This window comes from Apostichopus japonicus, chromosome 8 (assembly GCF_037975245.1).
Source record: "Apostichopus japonicus isolate 1M-3 chromosome 8, ASM3797524v1, whole genome shotgun sequence".
NCBI lineage: Eukaryota > Metazoa > Echinodermata > Holothuroidea > Aspidochirotida > Stichopodidae > Apostichopus > Apostichopus japonicus.
The window spans coordinates 24,268,696-24,291,127 of record NC_092568.1 but is presented as its reverse complement, the minus strand read 5'-3'; the positions used below and the strand labels follow the sequence as shown (position 1 = coordinate 24,291,127).

The 22,432-nt window shown below is 36.3% G+C and overlaps 1 protein-coding gene across 2 annotated transcripts in view; it reads left to right on the top strand.

Moving 5' to 3' along the window:
• Positions 1-22,432, top strand: part of LOC139971160 (protein kinase C epsilon type-like) — a 97,903-nt gene that overhangs the window by 67,036 nt on the left and 8,435 nt on the right. Inside the window, exons 6-14 of one of the 2 annotated variants that reach the window (XM_071977397.1) lie at positions 2,217-2,358; positions 2,642-2,775; positions 5,352-5,412; positions 11,685-11,890; positions 14,472-14,645; positions 17,527-17,681; positions 19,640-19,778; positions 20,404-20,592; positions 21,441-21,587. In XM_071977397.1, coding sequence (XP_071833498.1) covers positions 2,217-2,358; positions 2,642-2,775; positions 5,352-5,412; positions 11,685-11,890; positions 14,472-14,645; positions 17,527-17,681; positions 19,640-19,778; positions 20,404-20,592; positions 21,441-21,587 — 1,347 coding nt within the window. Of the gene's footprint in view, positions 1-2,216; positions 2,359-2,641; positions 2,776-4,167; positions 4,223-5,351; positions 5,413-11,684; positions 11,891-14,471; positions 14,646-17,526; positions 17,682-19,639; positions 19,779-20,403; positions 20,593-21,440; positions 21,588-22,432 lie in introns of both variants that reach the window. The other variant, XM_071977398.1, reaches the window with a different exon arrangement.

The following is a 22,432-nucleotide window of genomic DNA, read 5'->3' as shown; positions in this document are numbered from 1 at the left end:
TTGCACATGTACATTTATAAAGGCACATTAGATGTCTTCTGATCAGTTTAATATACTTCAAAATCACACCAGAAATTATGAATGTCAACTTAGACCACAACAGATTGGAAGAGAATTCGTAATATTAAATGTGTGTTTGCATATATATGTGTCCAAAGTCTTTATATCTTAACCAAGTTCAAACTTATAACTTGTAGACAATATTGTGTATTAATGATATATTTCCTGGTCACTTTTTTGCTTACCTCGTCCATATATCCCCATGGTAGCCGTGCAAAGAAGTTTTATGTTGCCATAACTCTGGCCCATAATAACATTAACAATTTTAAGTACTTAGAGTCAACTATAGCATACAACATATGAAACTTCACTAAATGTACTTTTAACACTCAAAAGGTTCAGATTGTAAAATTCAGCAAATGAGAACCATGTATGGTTTGGGTTATCTTTTAAAAAACTAAAATTTCAAAGTGGGAATCTTTCAGTATATATACAGTGCATTGGCTGTATTAGTTGCTAACAGATAGATGTGTGATTTTCTTAAGTCAAGTGATCATAAGCTATTTAAATCTATACTTCACATAATGTGCCAAGTAATGCTATAAGCTTGTCATTTTGAGAGCAGCACCTACTACACATGCAATACCATAGTTTGTGATATTTATGAATGTTATAAATCAAAGCAACAGATGTTAACAAGCTTGTTGTTACTATGGAGATAAGGTCATACAGTAAATTCCTTTTTAGTGTATGAATATTCAACTGGTTGTCACATTTTCTCTACAGAGAGATTAATTACCTCAGGCATTTCTTAGCAGCAGACATTAATGTTTTGGGAATGCATCAGTAGTCTATGGAGGCCTCAGTGGGTCTTTTCGTACAAAAATATATCATCAAAATTCGAACAATCTTATGAGAGAATAAGTTGAACCCAAAGTATAGTGGCATGTTGTTTCCCCTTTAAAAAACTCTTTCCCGAGGTACCATCAAATTTAATGTGTATCTATATCTCATATGCTGGTTGAAAAAACAAAACAAAAAGAAATCATTGTATTTCTTTTCAAATTCTTTGTAGTTTATACCAGCATACAGATTAGTTTTAAATACTGTATATTTATTCTTGTTGCATACTGCAGCTTCATGAAATGAATCCATAAATAAGCTGTTGAGGTTTCCTTGTGATTGTGAGGTTAAGGGTCAGTTGAGAGACAGGGGTTAAAGGTTGACAACTAGAATAAGGACAAGTGTAAATCCTTATAAACATAAATGTTACTTATATGAGGGAATGTTGAGTATATATAGTAGCTGCTTTGGTGTGCTCAGAACCAGAAGACCAAGTCCTCCTCTGTAGGGTCATTTGATATTCATGTCACTGGTCTCTACCGGTCTCTATACACAAAATGTTGAGTGTGATTCCACTGAGGGTATAAGTCTCTGTACCATTAGTGCTCTAATTTAAATAATGTTATTCCAGTTGCAAGTGATGGTACCTCCCCCCCCCCCCCCACCTCCCACTCCTACCCAAAAAGAAAGAAATCAATTTGAGCTATTGTGGGATTAAACATTTAAGAGGTATGGTGGACACAAGCCAGCAATATATTTAGAAAAAAATTCTTTCAGTTCTGTTTGATGTTCAGTGCTGGATGACTTTCTAGACCTAATCTGTGTCCACCATTGTGACATATTCATGCATTGCAAATCTTCAAACTTTCAATTTGGTAGTTTAAATGTTGTGGAGCTCAATTAAAAAGTAATTATTAAATTTATGATTATTTTATATTGTATCAACTTTCATATTTCAATACACACATGTTTGTCATTTACAAGAAACTCCCTCTCTCCCTTTTTGCTTCTGAAATAAAAGCAGTTAAGTAATTCTTGTGTCAATGTCAAGACTCCAACTTTCATATTTTACCAAAAGTCTTTCACCGTCCTTCTCTCAGAACAACCAGGACATATTCATGCATGCAAATCTTCAAACTTTCAATTTGGTAGTTTAAATGTTGTGGAGCTCAATTAAAAAGTAATTATTAAATTTATGATTATTTTATATTGTATCAACTTTCATATTTCAATACCCACATGTTTGTCATTTACAAGAAACTCCCTCTCTCCCTTTTTGCTTCTGAAATAAAAGCAGTTAAGTAATTCTTGTGTCAATGTCAAGACTCCAACTTTCATATTTTACCAAAAGTCTTTCACCGTCCTTCTCTCAGAACAACCAGGATCCTCTATCGCAGAGGTTCAGTATCAACATGCCGCATCGATTTGAAGTCCATAGTTATAAGAAGCCAACATTCTGTGACCACTGTGGATCCCTACTATATGGGATGTTTAAACAAGGTCTACAATGCAGTCGTAAGTTCACCTTTAACTTCCTCTTTCACCTAAAGTTTGACAAGCGTCCTCTGTTGCCATATTTAGTTTGCCTAATTTCCAATCCAATCAATCTTACTTTCCCACCTTTTTATGAAAATGTTGCCTTCACATGAGATTAGATCAGTGCAGAATCTCATCTGACCCCCCTCTCCCCTCCCCCTCCCCCTCCCCCACCCCCTCCCCCTTCCCACCATCAGGTTTCTTTGCTGATACGTATGCGTTATAGCTATGTGGCTTTTTTTCTTGTCCTTTTTCGTTACAGCTTGCAAGATGAATATACACAAGAGGTGTGAAAACAATGTGGCACCAAACTGTGGAATTGACTCCAAGAAACTAGCAGATGCCCTCTCGTTACTAGGGCAGACAGGAGACAAACTCTCTGTACGGAGAAAGAAGGTACGTCATACTTCTCCTGACAAAGATAATTCCTTAAATATTATCATTATTCCTTAATTTGCTCTTTGTCTGTGCCTCTCAATCAACAGTATAGATCTGTGAATGTTATCCATCCCAAATCATGTTACAGATCCATTGGGTTGGGAATATTCCCCCCCCCCTTTCCCTTCCCTCTTCCCAACCCAACCTCAGATAAATACAACAAAATTATCTTGTCTGTAAGTCTGTATACTGACTTTGCTACCTTTTGAAATTGGACCACAAATCAATGAGCCTTGCATTGAAACAAAGGGGTCTGCCAAAAATGTCCCAAAACACGATCAGTCGATTTATTTTGGTGTCCAAGTTTGGATCATTTGAACAAATGATGAGCAGATGGCCTTACATGATAATGGGAGATGTTTCCAGTCTACTTGGATAGCTTGTTGCATAACATGTGATCTTGTGGATAGGCATATATGCCCTGCCCCCTACCTCTCCCCCACCCTCCTTTTCTCCATGTGAAACCCATTCATGGGTCTGGTGTCATCTAGCAAGATAGCAAAACAGAGGCAAGCAATGGCCTGCAATCATTGTTTCTATCCATACTGAAATTTCATGTCTTCATCTCATTTTGTGATTTTGTATGAATTTTAAAATATTTTATCCATAGCTGTCTGTTTCAAACTGAGTTGATGGGATATGACAATTAAGTATGTAATGACAACCATGATAATTAAGTATATAATGTGTGTACAGATCTAGGAAAAGATTAGATATATACAGTATCTAGTTAACTAGTGGAGACCTTAACTTGCTTTATGCACTATGAATAACCAAATAATAATAATAAATAAATAAAAGAACAGAATTGGAACTAACACAAAAACTGTTATTGACCAAAGTAATGAGACTAAACATAGGTTGTACACAAGTGATAGCATGGATGATTTGGTCTATTGATTCCAATGTTTGAACATTACAGAAAGGTTAAAGGAATATTATTATCCTTATTTTTTAAAGGCAAATAATTTTTTTTTTATCTTCCTTTGAAAAGACCTCTGAAAGAGTCTAATATTTAAGATACTAGCTGTATAAAATTGAATAGAGTGCAGTATTTATTAATAATAATGTTGATTTATATAGCGCCACTCCAGGAAGAGTAACGAGTAACTGCCCATGGCGTTTATTAGTCACTGTTCAGTTGTCGTTTGTTATACTTGCTCACTTCATATTATTTTTAATCAGCTTTACACACAGTTTGTGCACTTTATAAGGGAGTTGATGCAAGTCCATTATGGATGTCATTTAAAAAAAAAATTTGCTTTGATATGAGGATAGCTATAGTGTTAAGATAGTGAACATCCATGTCTCATCCATTCACAACTTGTCCGATGATTTGTACTCTATTAGCCGGTCATTTCTGACGGTACGGACGAAGACCAGGCACACGTGCCGGGCGTGGCAGGTAATGACGATGACCACACCCAATCAGTGAAGATTGTCGTTGTGGCAGCTACCACTCGGTGGCGGTCATTTAGCTTAACACCTTCTCCAGCATGTTTCTTCTCATTCACTGGCTGGTAGCAAAGATTCTCTGTGAATTTGATGTTGGGTGCATTCCTCTGTATAACCCCCCCCCCCCCCCCATCCTGCTTTCTTCATTTTGAAGTGGTTTATTAGTGTTGAATTTTATTAGCAAGTTGAAAATGTAGTTGTAGATGTTGCCCCTATAGAATGTTAGGTTGCACCCCTGTTTTAATGCTTTCTGTTAATGGTTTTTTTATTTTTTTATTTCTTTTATTGAGTATGTACGTTGTTATTAGTGAGTTTGTTTTTAGTGAACATACCCAGAGAATGAAATTGCACTTGTCTTTTGTATTAACTGTTTCAGTTTTGAAATTAAACATGCTTGTTTGTTCAGCACAAAGAGAAACCAAAACAGATTCTCCAGGGAAGTCTTTTTTTCAAATTCTGTCTTGTTGTGTAACATTACAAGATCTGTTTAGCCTATCACAGAATTTGTCTGGATATTCCATCCTGCAACATTCCCAAACAAAATAGATGCAAACACACAAGGAGATGACTATTTTCCTTGTACCATGATCCCAAATATTTCTTGATACATACCATTTTGTGGTGAAAGTCTGTTTCCAAAATTTTTTTCATTTGCAAGAGTCAAATCAAGAAACGATTGCTTTTTTCATAAATGTGTAGTGACTATTAGGCAGCAAACTCTTATTCTAAATTGCTAAAGATTCCATCAGAAAGGAAGAGATTTCAATTTGGATTATCCCGAAACCTTCCCCCACGTTCATGAGTCATATGCATGGACACATTTTGCCATCACATTCAAATGTTGTGAAATTGGTCTTCTGCTATATTTTTTTATATTTGTTAGTGAGTGTGTGTGTGTGTGTATTTCCCTCGTATAATTTTACCACAATGCCGGTTGTCTTCCACATTGTTTTTTTTTTCTTCGACTTCTTCTTCTTTGTTGAATTTTTCTCTTCCTGCATGCGGCCATGTGTTCTAATCTTTTGTTATCCTCTTTATTTGCTTGACCTGTCTACTACTAAAATTTCCCTCATGTGTAGCCTTCCATATCAGACTACTTCCAATCACCCGATAGTAAAGCCCGGCCTAAGGACAATACAGGTAGGGTCAAATCTTGAAGCATTCTTTGCCAGATTCTGCTACACCCACCCATAGCATGGTATATAACAGCCACTACACTCACACAATCCCTGTAGATAGAAAACTAACACCCGTTGTCGACGATAGCTAGCATTTACTAAAGAAGCATATTAACCGTTGTTTTGCTACTTACGTGCGGAGCTCACATATATACACAGACTATAACTTAGCTTTGCCCTGCGAGTGTCCTGACTTGCAGCTTAGTCGGGCAAGCAGATCATATATATCTTAGTTTGGTTTCAAAGCAGCGTTTTCCTTTGTATTTTGTATCACTGACATAATCAAGATGGAGCCATTTTTGTTTTGTTGTTTGGGTGCAATTTTTTTTTTTTTTTTATAAGTGGGAGGATAGTGGGTTAACCTCAAATGTGGTTAGTAAACTGAGTTTGTAAGTCTTTTTGATTTCTCAAACACATCCCTTGTTATCCCACCTTTTTCTCACAAGTAAACCTCAATTCTGTAAAAATGGAATTATTGTTAACATGGTTACTTTGACGTTGGTATGCAGATATTTTGTTTCACGTCAAACCGACTGACCTTAGACAGCAAATAGACTTGATTTCTCCTTTGGCTATTCAACACCTAGACTGCAAAGATGAGCAAAAGTGGAGGTTTTTTGGTCTTCACAGATTTCATTCATGCAATATGGAAAATACCCAAGACATCACCTCCCACTATTTCGGCATAATTAGTAAATACAGTCCCAATTTCAGATTTTATATTTCTTTTTTGTAAATGGTGCTTAACTATAATAGTGAAGATGCTTTCTCATTTTGCCTTTTTCACTTACAAATTTCTTTAAGAAGACTCTTATTATGACATGCTTCGTTCCTCTTCAATTTGAAGGACAATCATAAACTATAACAGTACATTAGCTTGGTTGCGATCAAAATGTTCCCAGCAACTTTTAAATGTCTTGACACACTCCAGAGGTTTTCGTTTCGAGAGCACGTAACTTTTTGCAATAGAAAAATTTTACTTTTTTTTCTTCATGAAAACAAACAATGGAACCAAATTGGATGGGAATTATGTACACACTATAGCACAGATATATTATCTATCAAACAAAGAAGCTTAAATACTCAGTAATTCTTGGAAGGCATGTTGACTCCTTCATTTAAAAGGTCTTTCCTAGCTGCGAGATATCACTAAAGGCAGAATATTGTAAAACAGAAGTGTCATCATAAACCGTACGTTCTCTGCTGTCGTCACTCTCAGCAAACGAAACCCTAAATCTCCAGCCGTGCCAACAAACAATTTTGAAACGTCATTCTCCAATCAATCCACCCGATATTTCCTCTAACATCCTTCCCCTTCATCTTGAACCACTCTATTATTGCCAGAGATGAAACTAAATGAGGGGTGAACTGAAAGTCAAATTGAGCAAAATAAAAGCTAGACTTTATCCACTGGAGGTCATAGGGATTGTTTCAGGTGGGTGTATATTCAGAAAGCGCTCTCTCCACCTCCCTCTCTCTCTCCTTATATCTCTTGCTTTTTCTCTTCTTTTCTTATCTTTTCTCTTATTTTCTTTTTTTCTCTCTCTCTTTTTGCTCATCATCTATTCTTTTCTCATCTCTTCTCTTCCAAGTGGTTATTTTTAGCCAAAAACAGAATTTGAGGAGAGTGTGTAAATAGGAGCTTGTTTACGGTTTTTAGGCTCTCGGTGCATTGAATGGGTTATCGAGAAAAAAGTAGAATAAGGAAAAACTGTGGTCAAGGTAGGTCAACTTTAAATATACTCGCGAGAAATCAAAACCGGATAGAAACCAGTTCTCCAGATTAACGAAGTAGCGCGGTGAAGTTGGGTTTTGTTCAGATACTAGTAATATTACAGAACCCCATGTGTGTTTAGCGGTGTTGACGGTGATGCAAAGTGACTCATAGTAAAATGGACTTCAAAATAGGAGATCAGTGGGAGGAATCTTGAAAAACCTTCCAGGTTATTGATAAGCTTTGTACTGTCAAAATACAACAAGAGTTGTTATGCAGACCTTAAAGTGACTAACCTTTAGGTGGTATAACTTCCAGTAAATTAAAAAGTAGAAATATGATTTTTGTTTTGAAGGGAGAAGAAGAAGAATAAGAAGAAGGGGGCACAAAAATGGTGTTTATCTCTTGATATTTGTTGGATGGTTGATTATTGAGGTATTAAAAAAGGTGGATGATTCAAATGTGTGATATAATCTACTAGAAAATAGATAGGATTTAATATCTGCTGAATGACAGATGAATATAGGCAACAAAAAAAGAGAAAAGATGTTTCCTGATTGGATTGAAAACACTTGATTGTTAGATAGCTTCATAGCTTCCAAGTAAAAGTGTGGGCCTTCCAACACAAAACAAAAAAGAAAGGGGAAAACAACAAAATTATAAAATGCATCCTGTTGATGTTTGCAGCGGGAAGATTGAAAGGTTAATGCGTCAAGGATCCAGGAGAAACAGGGAGGCTTTAGTATTAATTTTTGTTTTTTTGGCCATTTTATTTGTTCATTCTGTTTGTGAGGGGGAAAGTGGGCGGTTAGGGTAGAGCTAAGGGAGATGGATCCAAGGTAATAGGATTACTTGCAAGAAGCATAAAGATGAAGTTGGCTCACTGGTGGTTTTGTAACCATGCTGGGGCATCAGAGGTAATAAAATGTGTGCCTATTAAGAAAGAAGTGGTCTCTAAATTGTCAAGATATTATATTAACATTTCAAAATCTGTGAGATACAAATATGTAAAACTAGTTGTCATGATAAGTTACAAGCTTTCCTACAACAGACCGCATTATTTCTAGAAGGTGTGGATTTGCATATGACGGTTACTAGATAATAGGTGACTTCCATAGTAGCAAGGCCCTCACTTGAACTAAGAATTATATGTTCGGGAACAGCATTGAGTGTGATACTGTCCGTTCAACTTGCTTTGAGTTCTCCCTAGTAGTACTTGTATTTGGTCTCTTATTCTTTCTCTCTTTTCTTTTTCACTCCACCTTCCCTTATCCCCCCTCCCCTCCCCTCCCCTCACCCTGTCCTGTTGCTTCAATTCCATAGCATTGGGGAGAAAAGGCAGAATTAATGTTAAAGCCTGCTTAAAATGTATTGAATAATGCAACATTGTATATGCTCTGGCAACTTTTTATTGCTTTATGATCATTTTTTCATATTCAAGCATGATTTAACACATTGATAGGACATGACAATAATCATTTTTTGCATTTTGTGCGTTAATCAAAGAAAACTTTTTTTTTTTTTTTTTGGCTCACCTTCCGCAGTTTTCTTGGTTATTCTAGAATATTAATATTAGGATATTCTGCTTGTTCATAATTAAACACAATGATAAAGTTGTATCAGCATCTTTTAAATCAGTGACCTGCAATCATTTTAGGCCAAGAAGCCGGCCAAAATTTTGGCATTCAGCTGAGACCCAGTGATCATTACTCTCCCACCCCCTCCCTTCCCCCCCCAAAAAAAAAAAAATTACAATGCCACTTTAATACGGTTGCTAATGTGATGGTTGGTTTGCTTCATTGATACAAGTGTATTGATCTTGGCTTGAAGAAGCAATGTTCAATGCAACCATGAGATTGGTTCCACCGTATCCGGTAATCAGATCATTCCTCAAAAGATAAGAAAGGAAAAACTTTTTGCAATTTCTTAAAGGATCTTGCAACCCAAATCAAAATTAAATCATTTGCAACCCAATGTTTGCGTCGAGACCCATTGATTGCCAACTGTCACCTTAGATCCCTAAATATGTGTCACAGTCTCCACTAATTCAATTCATTGATGTTCTGATCTTGTATTGTCTGAAATCTAAAGTTGAAATGGGCTTAATTTTATCAATTCAATATCCAAAAAATGAGTGTACCACATATATGCAACCATATGTTAGATAAAATTATGGCTGGGGTAAGAATTTAGATCATTTGTAGTTGTGCTACCATTATTGCATACCATTTTCATTAAAAAGGTGAAATACTGCAAAAAGAGCACAGGTCCCGGGGGGGGGGGGTGAGTTAAAGGGGGGTTCTTAAATTTTAGTTTAGAATAGAATTTTAGTGTAGAATTTCATGGATGATTTCAAATGCTATTCCTAACATTTCTGTTTTATTACACACATGGCAAAGGTGCCACCGAGGCAAGATTTTGAAGGTTTTCTAAGTCCTCTCTCTCACCCCACCCACCATTCCAACCCCCCCCCAACCCCTGTATAAAGTCAGTTAATATGTAGGGGAAATTGCGGCTTTTCAGGGCAAAATAAGTATTCCAATGGTTTCGTGAGTTATATAAACCAGCACTTAGATTAAAATGCACTTTCACTATTGTGCCACAAAAAACATGGCCAAATTAGGATTGAAGATGATTTCTGAAGCTAGGGCAAGGTTGTTCATTATTTATCGCAAGGTCGGTAAACTGTTCACCAAAAAAAGACTGCAGCACAATGAAAGGAATTTACTTGTTTGGTGATCAGTGATTGCCATAATGCAGCGAATGATACAGAATTTTCATGGCCGTCATTTTTGATATTATTAAACTCTCATTGCTTCATTGCTTAATAATGCCATATCAATATAGCAAATATGTAGAGCAACTGTACAGATTTGGTGCTTCTTTTTCGTTTCGTTTTTACTTTTACTTTTTTTTTCTTCTTCCCTTTGTCTTTCATTTCAATTTGTGTTCTAAATAAACATTTCTTACATGAGCATGCTTTTCACTGTTGGATTATTGCATGCACATATGAATTTGCACACATAGATGAGCATGTCTGATTTAAAAGGTCATCGGTGTTGGCCCGAAAGTTTCGCACGCTAAAAGGTACTAGAAGTTTTCAAAATGATTTTTTCTGGAGGTTCACATTCTCCGTATTATTTCCAAACATTTAGGATTGGTAGAAGAGACAATTAAATTTCTCAGTGTGGGTAACTACTTTCAGAGTAGCAGCCCAAATGTCGGTTGAAATAAAAGTTTGGGTGACAATTATCTGACTTTTGAGCATGTTTGGGAGCGATATTGATGACCTTTAATCATATATGTTTACATATAATATATATATATATAGACAGATATATAGATGTATGTATAGATAGATATATATATATTTATTTGAAATTTAAATTATATATAAATATATATATATATATATATAGACAGATATATATATTTACACGCATATATCTAAATATATATATATATATATGTTCAATCTGTATATGTATATGTTGCATGAAATGCCTGATACATCAGAAAGGACTTCAGCATGTCTAAATATCTGCAAGTACTTATTGAAAAGTAAAATGTCAGGAGTTGACATTAGAACTTTTTTAACTCTGGGTAGTTGAATAAAATGAGAACATTTCAGATTCTGCACAACAGCAATCTTGTGGGTCGAATAAAAGACAACTAACAATAGTAGTTTATACTTGATGTTTTTTCTCAGTTGCATGTCTATTACATGATTGATAGCACTCATAGGAACAAGGCTACCCATGATAACCACTTTCATATTGGACGCCACCCACAAGAGACATATTGCAGTTCATCACATGACAACTACCACAATGATATCACATGAAATGCCTTTTGTACCTCCTGCTTCTAAAAGTCTTCGTTCAAGTTGGTAGAGTACGTAACTTGTCGGTCAAATTGAATAAAGAAAATATCAAAACATATAAAGCAGAAGCTGCTCAATGATGTCCAGTTTTTGGACTTGCTACAAGTCTTATATTTGCAGGAACATCAAAATTGTGGTAACTCTGAAAGGGGCAAAAATAAAGAAAGATAAAAGAAAATAGGCTTTATTAGCTGTTTGAGGTTGATATAAATAAAACTTTATGGTCTGATATTTGATCCTAGGTGGATTTTCTTCAAAGGCGGACACTGTTAGTTGTTCAACAGAAGTCTATCACATACTGTATGCGAGGTATAGGTTATTGTAGAGATGGCCAATGTTGTATCTTTAGCTCATGGGATTGGATAGAAATGATAGCATTTGCAAATCTGTTCTGGAGTAGAAGATAGATAATTGGCAGACAAATTTACCTTTCTAAAGCTGGTGTCTGGTTACAATGATTTACAAACTTGTAGTTTATGAACCTGTTGGTCCTCTGCTGCCATTTTTAGTGCATGTAATAGCTTCAATATATTTAAAATGCTTTCAGAGAATTTATAAAAGTTCCTTTCTGAAGATGCCTTAACCATTTTGAGCTTTAATAAACGAAGACTGTGGGTTTTTATCTTATACCAAAAAGGAAGCGGAAAGTTTGATGAAAAGGAGATCGAGAGGAAGGATATCTTGAAGGATGCTCAATTTGCCAGGAAGCACCAGAGACACCACTTGGGGTCATCTTCATATACCCCATCCCTGAAAGAAGAACTGGAGAAGATACCCAGCAGGAGGTTCAAACTAGGAGACTTCAATTTCATCAAGGTTCTAGGAAAAGGGAGTTTTGGAAAGGTAATTTCAAGCTAGCTTGTATGAGTCAATCTTTCGTAAGGTAGAAGAGGAAGGAGGGGTGGTAAAAGGGAGTAGCAATGAGAGGGGAGGGGAGTGGGATCAGAAAGGGGAAGGGGTGGAGATTGGGAGGGCATGGGGAGATGAGAAGGGGAGTGGAGAAGGGGAGTGGAGAAGGGGAGGGAAGGGGGAGGGGGAGCAGAAGGGGAGGGGAGTGGGGATTGGGAGGAGAGGGGAGAATTGAGAAGGGGAGTGGAGAATGGGAGGGTAGAGGAGAGGTGAGGTTAGGGTAGAGGAGAAGGTGAGGGGAGAAGAGGGGAGAATGGTTGCTGCCTTTGATGTTTGAACACCTTTACTAACCATCCAATGTGACTGATGTCTCCTACGCGTTGATCAGCATTTGGCAGCAATTTTCTTACCGTTTCATAAATTATCATGAAACAAAAAAACCTTGATCATAATTTAAGTGATTCACCATTTGTGATGTTATTGATTTTCTGTGGTCAATGGCCATTTAGGAGTAATAAATGGTCAAAGATGCATTAATATTAGTGCAAGCATGGATACACCTGTCCTAGTTGAGAGAACCTATCGCATATCACCAGTATCTTGTCTTGTAATTATTACATAACAGTAGTTTTCAATTCCAATCAACTCAACATTCAAACAAGTATTATATAGCTAAATTATATTTTAACTCATCATGACAAACAGAGCTCACCGCCTTATGATCAAGGAAGAAATTTGGACATAAATGTTAGTCCTACCATCAAAACTCACCTAATTCTTCATAGAAATTCCACCCTCAGATGGGAAGCTTTTCTGTGCCTGTGTAGCTAGACACAGTTTGAATAGAACCTACAGAGGCAGCTTGTTAAGTGCATAGCATCAATATAAGTTTGCAATATACTGTGAGCCACACCTATAATGTTGTTACTGACATTAATCAGACTTTACATTTGAGCCCAGTTTTTTTTCTTCTTCTGCTCTCTCGGTAGATGGACGTCAATTTTAATATGAATAATTTTTAATCAGCGATCAGATCAGAAAAAACTTGCAGACAAGGGTTGTGTGATCATTGTATTCAGAAAATTCAACATCAAACGATGAGAGATTATTAAAATAGAGCCCAAATATTTCAAAATAATTTCTCTGAATTCCTCTGATACTAAGCATGGATGGGTGGGGTTTACAGAAATTTAGGTGCAAAGTGAAAGTTAAAGAGTGATGAAATTGCTATTTAATTTTTGATTCTAAACTTTATTATATAGGAGTATTATATTCAATTTCAGTATAAGATAAGAGTTGCTACCTTACATCCAACCATCGATCCAAAAACAATGCTGTTTTGAAGGAATAATTCAACCTCTGTGTAAAAGTTTTGAAGGCTTTTGAAAGCAGTTTTGGGCATTACTGATTTTGATGAGGATGCTTAAGCAAATCCAGCATTTGATTTTCGCAATAACCGTGGTTACTGCATAAGCAAACACCGTTCACCAGTTTACCATTCTAATAGTAAATTCCTCTTTCTGTTTCAATCTTGACAGGAAACTAAATATCAAGTTAGACCTACAAGAATAGTACATGCTAGATTGGTTTGACTGATAACTCAATACTGGGATTACAGAAATGCCATGTAAAAGTTCATATTAAGTGCAAGCTTTCTTTATTAGATTAAAGTATGTTTATCTTATGAAGAAAAGTCTGCAGTAGTTGTTTAACAAATGTTTGCAATCACCTGATACCAAGATGTAAATAATGGGGCCACATGTGTGAGCAGTGTGACAATTCCAAATATTACAGCTTTCAAATGTACAGTCCATTCGCCCTGTGGCTATTTCCTTGTCATAGTTTTCTAAGATCTCTTGAGTTCACTTGTAGTTCAAACTTAGTTCTGAAACAAAGTTCATTAAATCAAGCAACAACTGTGTTTAAACTGAAATTGTAGAAAAATAAAATGAAATACATTAAAGTGATGTTTCCATGTCAATATCATGTCAGATAGCTGAGTACTTATCAACATTTGAACATAACATATTCATTACAGATTATTGCACAGGTAAATTTCCAAATAAACTGATAAAACGATTTAAAAAGAGAGAAAATAAGAGGGAAAAAAGGGGGGGGGGGGTGTGGAGTATCTGAACCAATGTTTTCTTATTACAAGCTGTTTATGACTAATGTTTTTAACATCAGATATTATATATATTAAGTATAAAAAGTGTTTATTAGGACATTTGGAAATTAAAATCTATGGGCCACTTGATTGAAAACCAGGGGCTTTCATATATAAACTCTATTTTTATGTGCAAAAACTATCATTCAAGAACAACAAAGGTGCAGGATTGAATGTCATTAGGGAGGAAGGGAAAAGGCAAGGCTAGCTTTATCCCTTTCTAAAATGTGCATAGGATAGGAATGGTATAGTAATAAGCTGATTGTCAACACCCATATACTACAAAGTATTGTAGCTTAATCTGTTGTTGATGCAATATGTGATCAAGCTAGCACCCTGTCATAAATAATAATGAAATGAAAATGAAAAAAAAAAAATGTCATTTGATATCTCATCTTTGCCTAACAGGTCATGCTAGCGGAGCGTAAAGAGTCGGATGAGGTCTACGCAGTCAAGGTATTGAAGAAGCACGCCATCATTCAAGATGATGATGTGGAATGCACCATGACTGAGAAACGTGTTTTAGTCTTGGCCAACCGTCACCCTTTCTTGACATCTCTACATTCCTGCTTTCAGACGGATGTGAGTATCCCACAAATAAACAGTAAAGAAACGTTTGTTTACAATATCTGACATTAGCCGGTGTAATCTGGATCTTCGCAACGTCAAATAACAACTTGTTACACCAACTGTCATTGCAATGTCCTTGCAGTAGTCATTTTAAAAGAAAACAGTGCCACAAGTGCTGCAATATAAATAGTGCATAAACCACGAGAAGAGTGTGGCCGAAGTCAGAACTAAGCGGTTTTATGAACAGGAAGCACCCAGTTTGTCTTTGTCAATATATTACCTTTGTCAGTTTTTGCCCTCTGTACTGAAATAAAATAATTTCTTGTTGGTAAAGAGTGACTTAAACTCTTGGATTCCATGTAGTCATTCTGTTAATAAAGTTTGTTATGTAAGCGGAGCATAAATTACACTTTAAGGCATAACAGATGCCCTAAAAGGAATTATCTAAGCCATCTGAAAGCAAAGTACAGAGTATAAAAGGATATAAAAATGTGAAATGGGTAGCATGTTGTATACCAACGGTAAGATACCTAAAATTGATTGATTTGTATGCTTATGCCTGTTTTTATTTGTAGGTAGGTGTTTTGCTTTTAAATCATTTTATGTTGATACGAAATAGCTTCCAACTCTGGGACCACTGATGCAACCATTTAACTCCTATATGGTTTGGCTAACCAACCGTGCCACCTCATTTTTGAGATAAACCTTGCATTTCATAGCTATAATTTGCGAGTACTTTTGCAATACACATATTAAATGAATAGATGTGAAAATGTGATAGACAATGACCTATCAATTTCGCTGAAAAGCGACATTTCCATAAAAAAAAAAAAAAAATAATATGTTATAGCCATTTGAAGGGAAAGCAACCACCCCATTATTTTTAGAGTACCCTTTTATTTTAATCTTTTTTTTATTAGCTTTATGACAGCAAATTTTGTAGGTATAACTCTCTTTGACCTTTCGATATCACATATCAAATTGCGTTTTCCTGGTAACGAGTCTCTATGAGCAAACAAATTACCTCTGAAGAGCACTCACTGTACATTCATCATAGGAGGTTACAGGTGGCTCTCCATACAATCCGTCTATTAGTACAGTGGGTTTTAATTAACAGACAGGATCATGAAATATCTTGTAGATTTAACCTGTGGCTTTGATGACTAGTCAGTGTAGTGGTAGATATTTTAAGTGCATGTACCCTCAAGGCATCGGAGAGAGATAGATAGAGAGAAAGAGCACTAACCGTGAGTGTTGTGTGTTTTTATTGCCATAGTGTGGCACTTGGAGAGCAAATCTTTAAACGGTCTGTTAATTAAACCGAAGGCAGTAATGAGCACATCGTATTACAAATGAAAGATACTTTTGACTGGGTTGGAGGTAGACTGCAGTGTTGTGTGCACTTCTTATGCCATACCATGAAAGTTATTGAGCTCTGTCATATGTACTCGGTTGCCATTGGTAACCACATTCCATTTATCACCATATTCACAGAAGCCATTATGTTTTATCAATGAGAGTCTATGGTTCATTTATTTATAAATAGACAGTGAAAAAGATCCATTTTTAACCTCCTGTCTGACTATAATACTTGTTTTCTAGCTGTTAGTTTTGTTGCCATCTGTCTGTTCAATGTGATAAAACTGCTTTAAGATATATGCAAGCTGTGAAATGGTTTGTTCATATTACTTGATGTTCTCTCAAAGTTCACATAGATGTCAACGTATTACTTAATGTCCTCTCAAAGCTCACACAGATGTTAACAAAAATCTAGATGTCCTCTCAAAGCTCAGACATATATGCTAATTATTGATTCTTGTCAATATTCAAGTCCAGCACTTGTAAAGGTTTGATGATAAACAATCATTGGCCTTGCAACTAGGATACTTACTTGTTGATAAAGTCCACAAATTACTCTTCATCCGCAATTTGTAAGCTTACATTCAGCCTTCCCCCCATCTTATCATGATCTTTGACAAATTATTTTCATAATCTCACCCCAAAGACATAAGAAGGTGAATAATTAGTGAGTCGTCTCACTGTACATGAAAATGAAAATGAAAATGAAAGAAATGATGAATCACTGTTTTGTGGGACACAACATCTTCTATATTGGAGAAAATGTTTTAATAAGTCACAAAATGAGATAAATGTTTGCTACAACATGTATCATCTCTCACGATGTATGAGATTATGAGTGAGTACGACCAGGGGCTTGGCAGAAGAAGGTTACAGCCTTTTAACGCAAAGCATATAGTTTAAGAGTAGTTAAGTTGTGTTGGTCATACATGACATGAATATGCATGTAAACCAAAATGTGTGTCACAACAGACAGATGTAGAACATGTTCAGTCATGTTCCCGTGGCAACTATGGTCATACTCTGTTTAGAACTGGGTTTTTGTTACGCCGATAGTCATCCTGCAAAGTCAACTTTGTGTAATGACAATATTACAGAGACAAAACGATAAAAGCATATTGTCAGCTCACAGCGTTTAAAGAGTCAAAGATATTTTTTTCATTAACACATGTAGTTGAGGGAAGTGTTGAAACTGACAAAATACAGCAACAGCAGTAACATCATCAATAAGTAGTCTTAGAGAAAGAAGATTAACATTAAGTGAACATTTTTGGAAAATAAAGAATGAAGATTAAATTTCAAGCGAAAATGGTTAAATGTGTTTTAGGCTCACTTTGAAATAAAGGCACAAACAATTTTGCTGGCCCAAAAAAGAAAAAAGAAAAGAAAATGCTCTTGGTTTTCTTTTATTTCTATTTTCTTTCTATTTTTGCTTTTTCTTTCTTTCTTTGGAATGTTTCATTCAGGCAGTAAGTAATATTAACCAAGTCTTGGCAACTCTATTAAACAGTCTTTCTCCATCCTCTGTTTGCAGGAGCGACTATTTTTTGTCATGGAGTACGTCAACGGAGGTGATCTCATGTTTCAGATCCAGAGAGCTCGTAAATTTAATGAAGCCAGAGCCAGGTTTTATGCAGCTGAAGTTACTCTGGCACTCATGTTCCTGCATTTGCATGGAGTCATATACAGGTTTGGATTCTTTGTCATTCTTGGCATGTAACTACAAAATTTCATGAGAAGTGTGACATTAGGTTCCCCCTTCATTTTCAATATTTTTACTTCTCCTTCGGTAAAAATTTAACAAAGAGAAATTTTTTCATTAGTCCCTGCTTATGGCTCTTAAATGGGGAGGGGGGGGGGATGGTTTAAAACTTGGCTGGCGTTGATCAGTGATATGCCAGGTTCTTTTTCTTTGAGTGAAATGGGCTCTCATTAAATAAAGCTGTGTTTGTATGCTCTAACCCAGTGTAAGTTGTGTCCTTTTAATTATCTCGCATACCTTAACTGTGGGTAGGGTGTGAGTTACAGTTAATTACCTGTACCCACATGGAGTTGATAGATTGGAGAATAGCTCTGTAAGGGATTCCATAAAGCACCTTCAGCTGTTGATTGATTGGCTGTATCAAGACAACACCCCTTAATTTTATGTCCCAGGAAGTTAGTCTGAACTATTAATTTTGTTTTTTCCATGTAATAGTAAGGTAAACCTTAACTGTGTTGAACGCAGGTCCAATGGCATGCACAAATTCCACCCTACCGACCCTCCCCCTCCCCTACCCCCCCTCCCTCCATCATCAGCTTTTTCAAAGTTCAAAATGTATTGATTTAGCATAACCTAGAATTCAGACCTAATTATAGACCTGACTTATAGTCTAAGTATTCATCAGAACACACCGTTTGATCTTGAATCTCTGATATTTTTAGGGAGGAGGGTGGGGGGGGGGAGAAAGGACCACCCTACATGGGAGTCGCATGCAATGACCCCACATCCTCAACCCTCATTCTCAAATCTTTTGAACAGCACACAGCCCATCCATAAATATTCATACGCCTCTACCTAAATTATTCGGGGGATATTTGGTTCCCCACCTCCACCTCCCGCCCACCTTTGAGGTCCTGTTCATGTTACTGTTCTAGTCAAGCCATTTGTGAGTCCTGTTTGAATCCATCATTTATATGTCTATATGCTGAATAGTTGATATCAAATGTGTGGGAAGCTGTTAGATTTAATTGCTAATATATATAAAGTAAAGCAATTATTTTGATATTTAACATAAAATTTATATACAAAATAAAATATTTTAATCGTGCTGTAATTCAAGATAATTTGCTCTCAAGAGACTCAAGAGGAGGAACTCAATATCTTTTAAGGAATAAATCACTTTGTAACAAACAGCATGAATATTTTACATGTCTGGTCGTATCTCTCAGTTTCCATATAATAAAAGTAACAGCTCTCACCATCATACCAAGCACGTCTCATCTGATGCAACTTACAAATTTGATGGGAAGGATTGTCTTTGAATTAATTTTAATAGACACTTTCTATAAGCCTTAAATTCAAAGGTCAGAATATTTCTAGAGTAAAATTTGTCTGTCACTCTCTAAGCTAGGTATTTATTGACTGGAAAGACTATATGCATTATATATCCCTATCAGAGTTAATACAGTTTTCATGAGTGACCAAAACTGTATTAAAATGCTTGAGTGACTTCCTTATGATCTAATAAACCTGTTCAGTTTGATATATTACCCCTGTGAACAGTTTCAGAATTGAGTTTATATAGAATTTTTAAACATCTCTTGTAAAGGATTTTTCACTATAAAAGTTAAATGGCTTGACCATTCCCTCCTAGCAGGATCTTCTTCAAATGGGAACTGAAATGAAAACAGACTATTTACAATAGACAGATAGAAAGTAATATTCATTGAATCGTTAAACGATGAATAGAGTAAGATTCACAAAGAACAAAGAGCAAGTAAGATGAAAGGAAAACAGGAGATAAAAGATGGTAAAGGCTTTTCCTCAAATTCATTAAATTTCTATATTGAGCTACAAAGGTCATATTTGCGATATGAACAAAATGATGTTTTTTTTGCATTTTGTAACCAAACAAACCAAACTTTTCCCTCTCTTCATGAACCAGGGATTTGAAGTTAGACAATATCCTCTTGGACATGAATGGCCATTGCAAACTGGCTGACTTTGGTATGTGCAAGGAGGGAATCAGTGATGGACGAACTACGGCAACATTCTGTGGAACCCCTGATTACATCGCCCCAGAGGTGAGCAAAATCACGTACGATCTCGTCACTCATGGCGTCAGATTATCTCCCACCTTGGAAATCCCCACCGGTTGTCAGAGTTTCACCAGAATTTTGGAATATTAACAAAACAAACTAATATGTCAGTTCCCTGCAATTGGACATGTATTTTGTCTGTTGTCGAATTGTGTCACGCCATGAACCCACTTGACCGCAAGCACAACGGTCTGGTTACCAGAGTAACCTCTCTCGACATCAAACATGCTTGAGTAGAAACTGTATTTGCATGAATGTCACAAGAGACACTTCCAATCTTGTTAAGTACTATTGCAGACATGAACATGTCTTAACCTACCTCCCTGTCATGCCAGGTGTATTTTGGCCTAACCTACTTTATACAAGTATAAATTGGCGCTGGTAAAGTTTTCATTGTCCCAAATCTGGAGGCACCCATGCAGCTTATAAGCGCCACTTCTTGAGTCGAGAGGAAAAACTTGTTGGAGTTGATAAGAGCAGCACAGCGGTAACTTGCATAAATTCTAACCAGAAGTGAAAAGAATAGATACATGAGACCACAACCAGCCTCCTTCCATGTTACTTTTCTGGTATCGTGTGTTTAAAAACAGTCTTCCTTGTCTTTCTTCAGATCCTGCAAGAACTGGACTATGGTCCGTCTGTTGATTGGTGGGCCCTCGGTGTACTCATGTATGAAATGATGGCAGGCCAGCCACCATTTGAAGCAGACAATGAAGACGACCTGTTTGATTCTATACTTCATGATGATGTCTTGTATCCAGTCTGGCTCAGCAAAGAGGCAACTAATATCCTGAAAGCTGTGAGTACCTTATCCACCTTTTAAGTTGATCTCAGGTAGATTATAGCATTGAAACAATACAAGGCGTTAGCATTGCAACCAAATCATGAGGCAGCAATAATAGCAATAATAATAATAATAATAATACATTATAATATAATAATAAATAAGTTCTTAAAATAGCGCCAAATACCAAAAGGCCTCTAGGCGCTTTACACAACCTTAAAACAAATAAAACAATAAAAAGACAGAGAAATCAAAGGAATAAAAATGTATCATGATGTTATCCTTTCATTATCAGAAAGGGATTAAATATAAGGCAGGTATAACGAATGGGTTCATGTTGCTTGTTGTAAAGACATTTTAAGACTTTTGAAGAATATAGTCAAGATTTTCCTTTCCTGTGCATATCTGTAGGATTATCAATAAACTATTGTGATGGAGCAGCCACCAACTAATATCAAGGGTGTACATTATGTCCTAATCCATAATTGACAGTTTCTTTGTTAATCTTTTATACCAATAAATCTGTAACAAGTTTCAAAAGAAACAAGGAATTTAATAACATTGGGGAAATATTATTTTTCTGCCCACGGAATAATAACAGACTCTATTTACTGACAAATTGGATTGACACAAGTGGCATGTAATAACTCCTGTGGTTTGGGTCTGAATAGGCCGCAGCAGAGGGAAGTGGGTGGGTTAATAGTGTCCCTCTATTTTCTTTGGTTAGTTTACTATGCCATTGTGTTCCAGGAACTCTCTTTTCAATGGTGGATCATAGCTTAATAAGGGCAAAGCAAATGTGTTTCCGTCCGGTTTTTCAAGTAAGAAGCTTGACCTAGATTTCTCTTTCGCTTATCTTACAGTTCATGACCAAGAATCCTTCTAAGAGGCTGGGATGTGTTGAGCCTCAAGGTGGAGAGCAATCCATCCTGCAACATTCGTTCTTCCGAGACATCAACTGGGATGAACTGGAGAAGCTCAAAGTTGAACCTCCATTTAAACCCAAAATTGTGAGTTGTTTTCTTCTGTCTGATTCGATGAATTCAGCGTATGAAAACTGCCGGTGAGACAGCTTAGGCATGTGCGCTCCATTCAGTCTCATGTTAGTAAAGTTTTAATACTGTTGTGAGTTGCTAATAAGTCAAAAAACCTTGATTGCAAACTTTTCAACAACAAATGCAAAGGGTTGCGAAATATAGCACCATTCTACATCCAAGCACCTTTAATTCAACAAGAAAATAGTGTTCAGTGTTCAATGAAATGGGTCCTCGTCTTCAGGAAAGCACAGCACCTCATAGAATATTACAATATGGCTGTGTGCGGGGCCTGAAGTCTGAATTGGTTACCATAGCAATGTGTAAACGTGAATGCCATTTTTGGCTGTACTTCAAACAAGTACACTTGTTCCATGTTTGAAGTCATATTTCATACTATAGATACATTGCTTGTTGAATAGATGTACATCTTTGTAAGGCACTGCATCTAAAGTAGGATGCTTGATAGGGACTGCAGCATCCTGCAACCAGGCAGTGTAGAATGCAAATCTTTCTGTGCTGTGCAGTCTCACTTTAATAGGCACTGCCGGTCTGCTGAGGTAATCTCTACTGTTTGGTTCCAATGCAGCTTAGCTGCCATGGGTCTTGGAGCTGCTGCAGCTTTTCTTTATGACACGCTGCCTTAGACATATATATTACAATTTTACATGTGGTGTATTGAGAGTTTTGGCATTTTGTATTTATCAGAAAATTTTATCAGAAAATTTGACATTTGTAGAGCTACCTTTTTTGTGACTTTGATCAAATAATCATAGCAGGTCAGTTATTATATCTCTATTTTTTAACTTAATTTGATATCT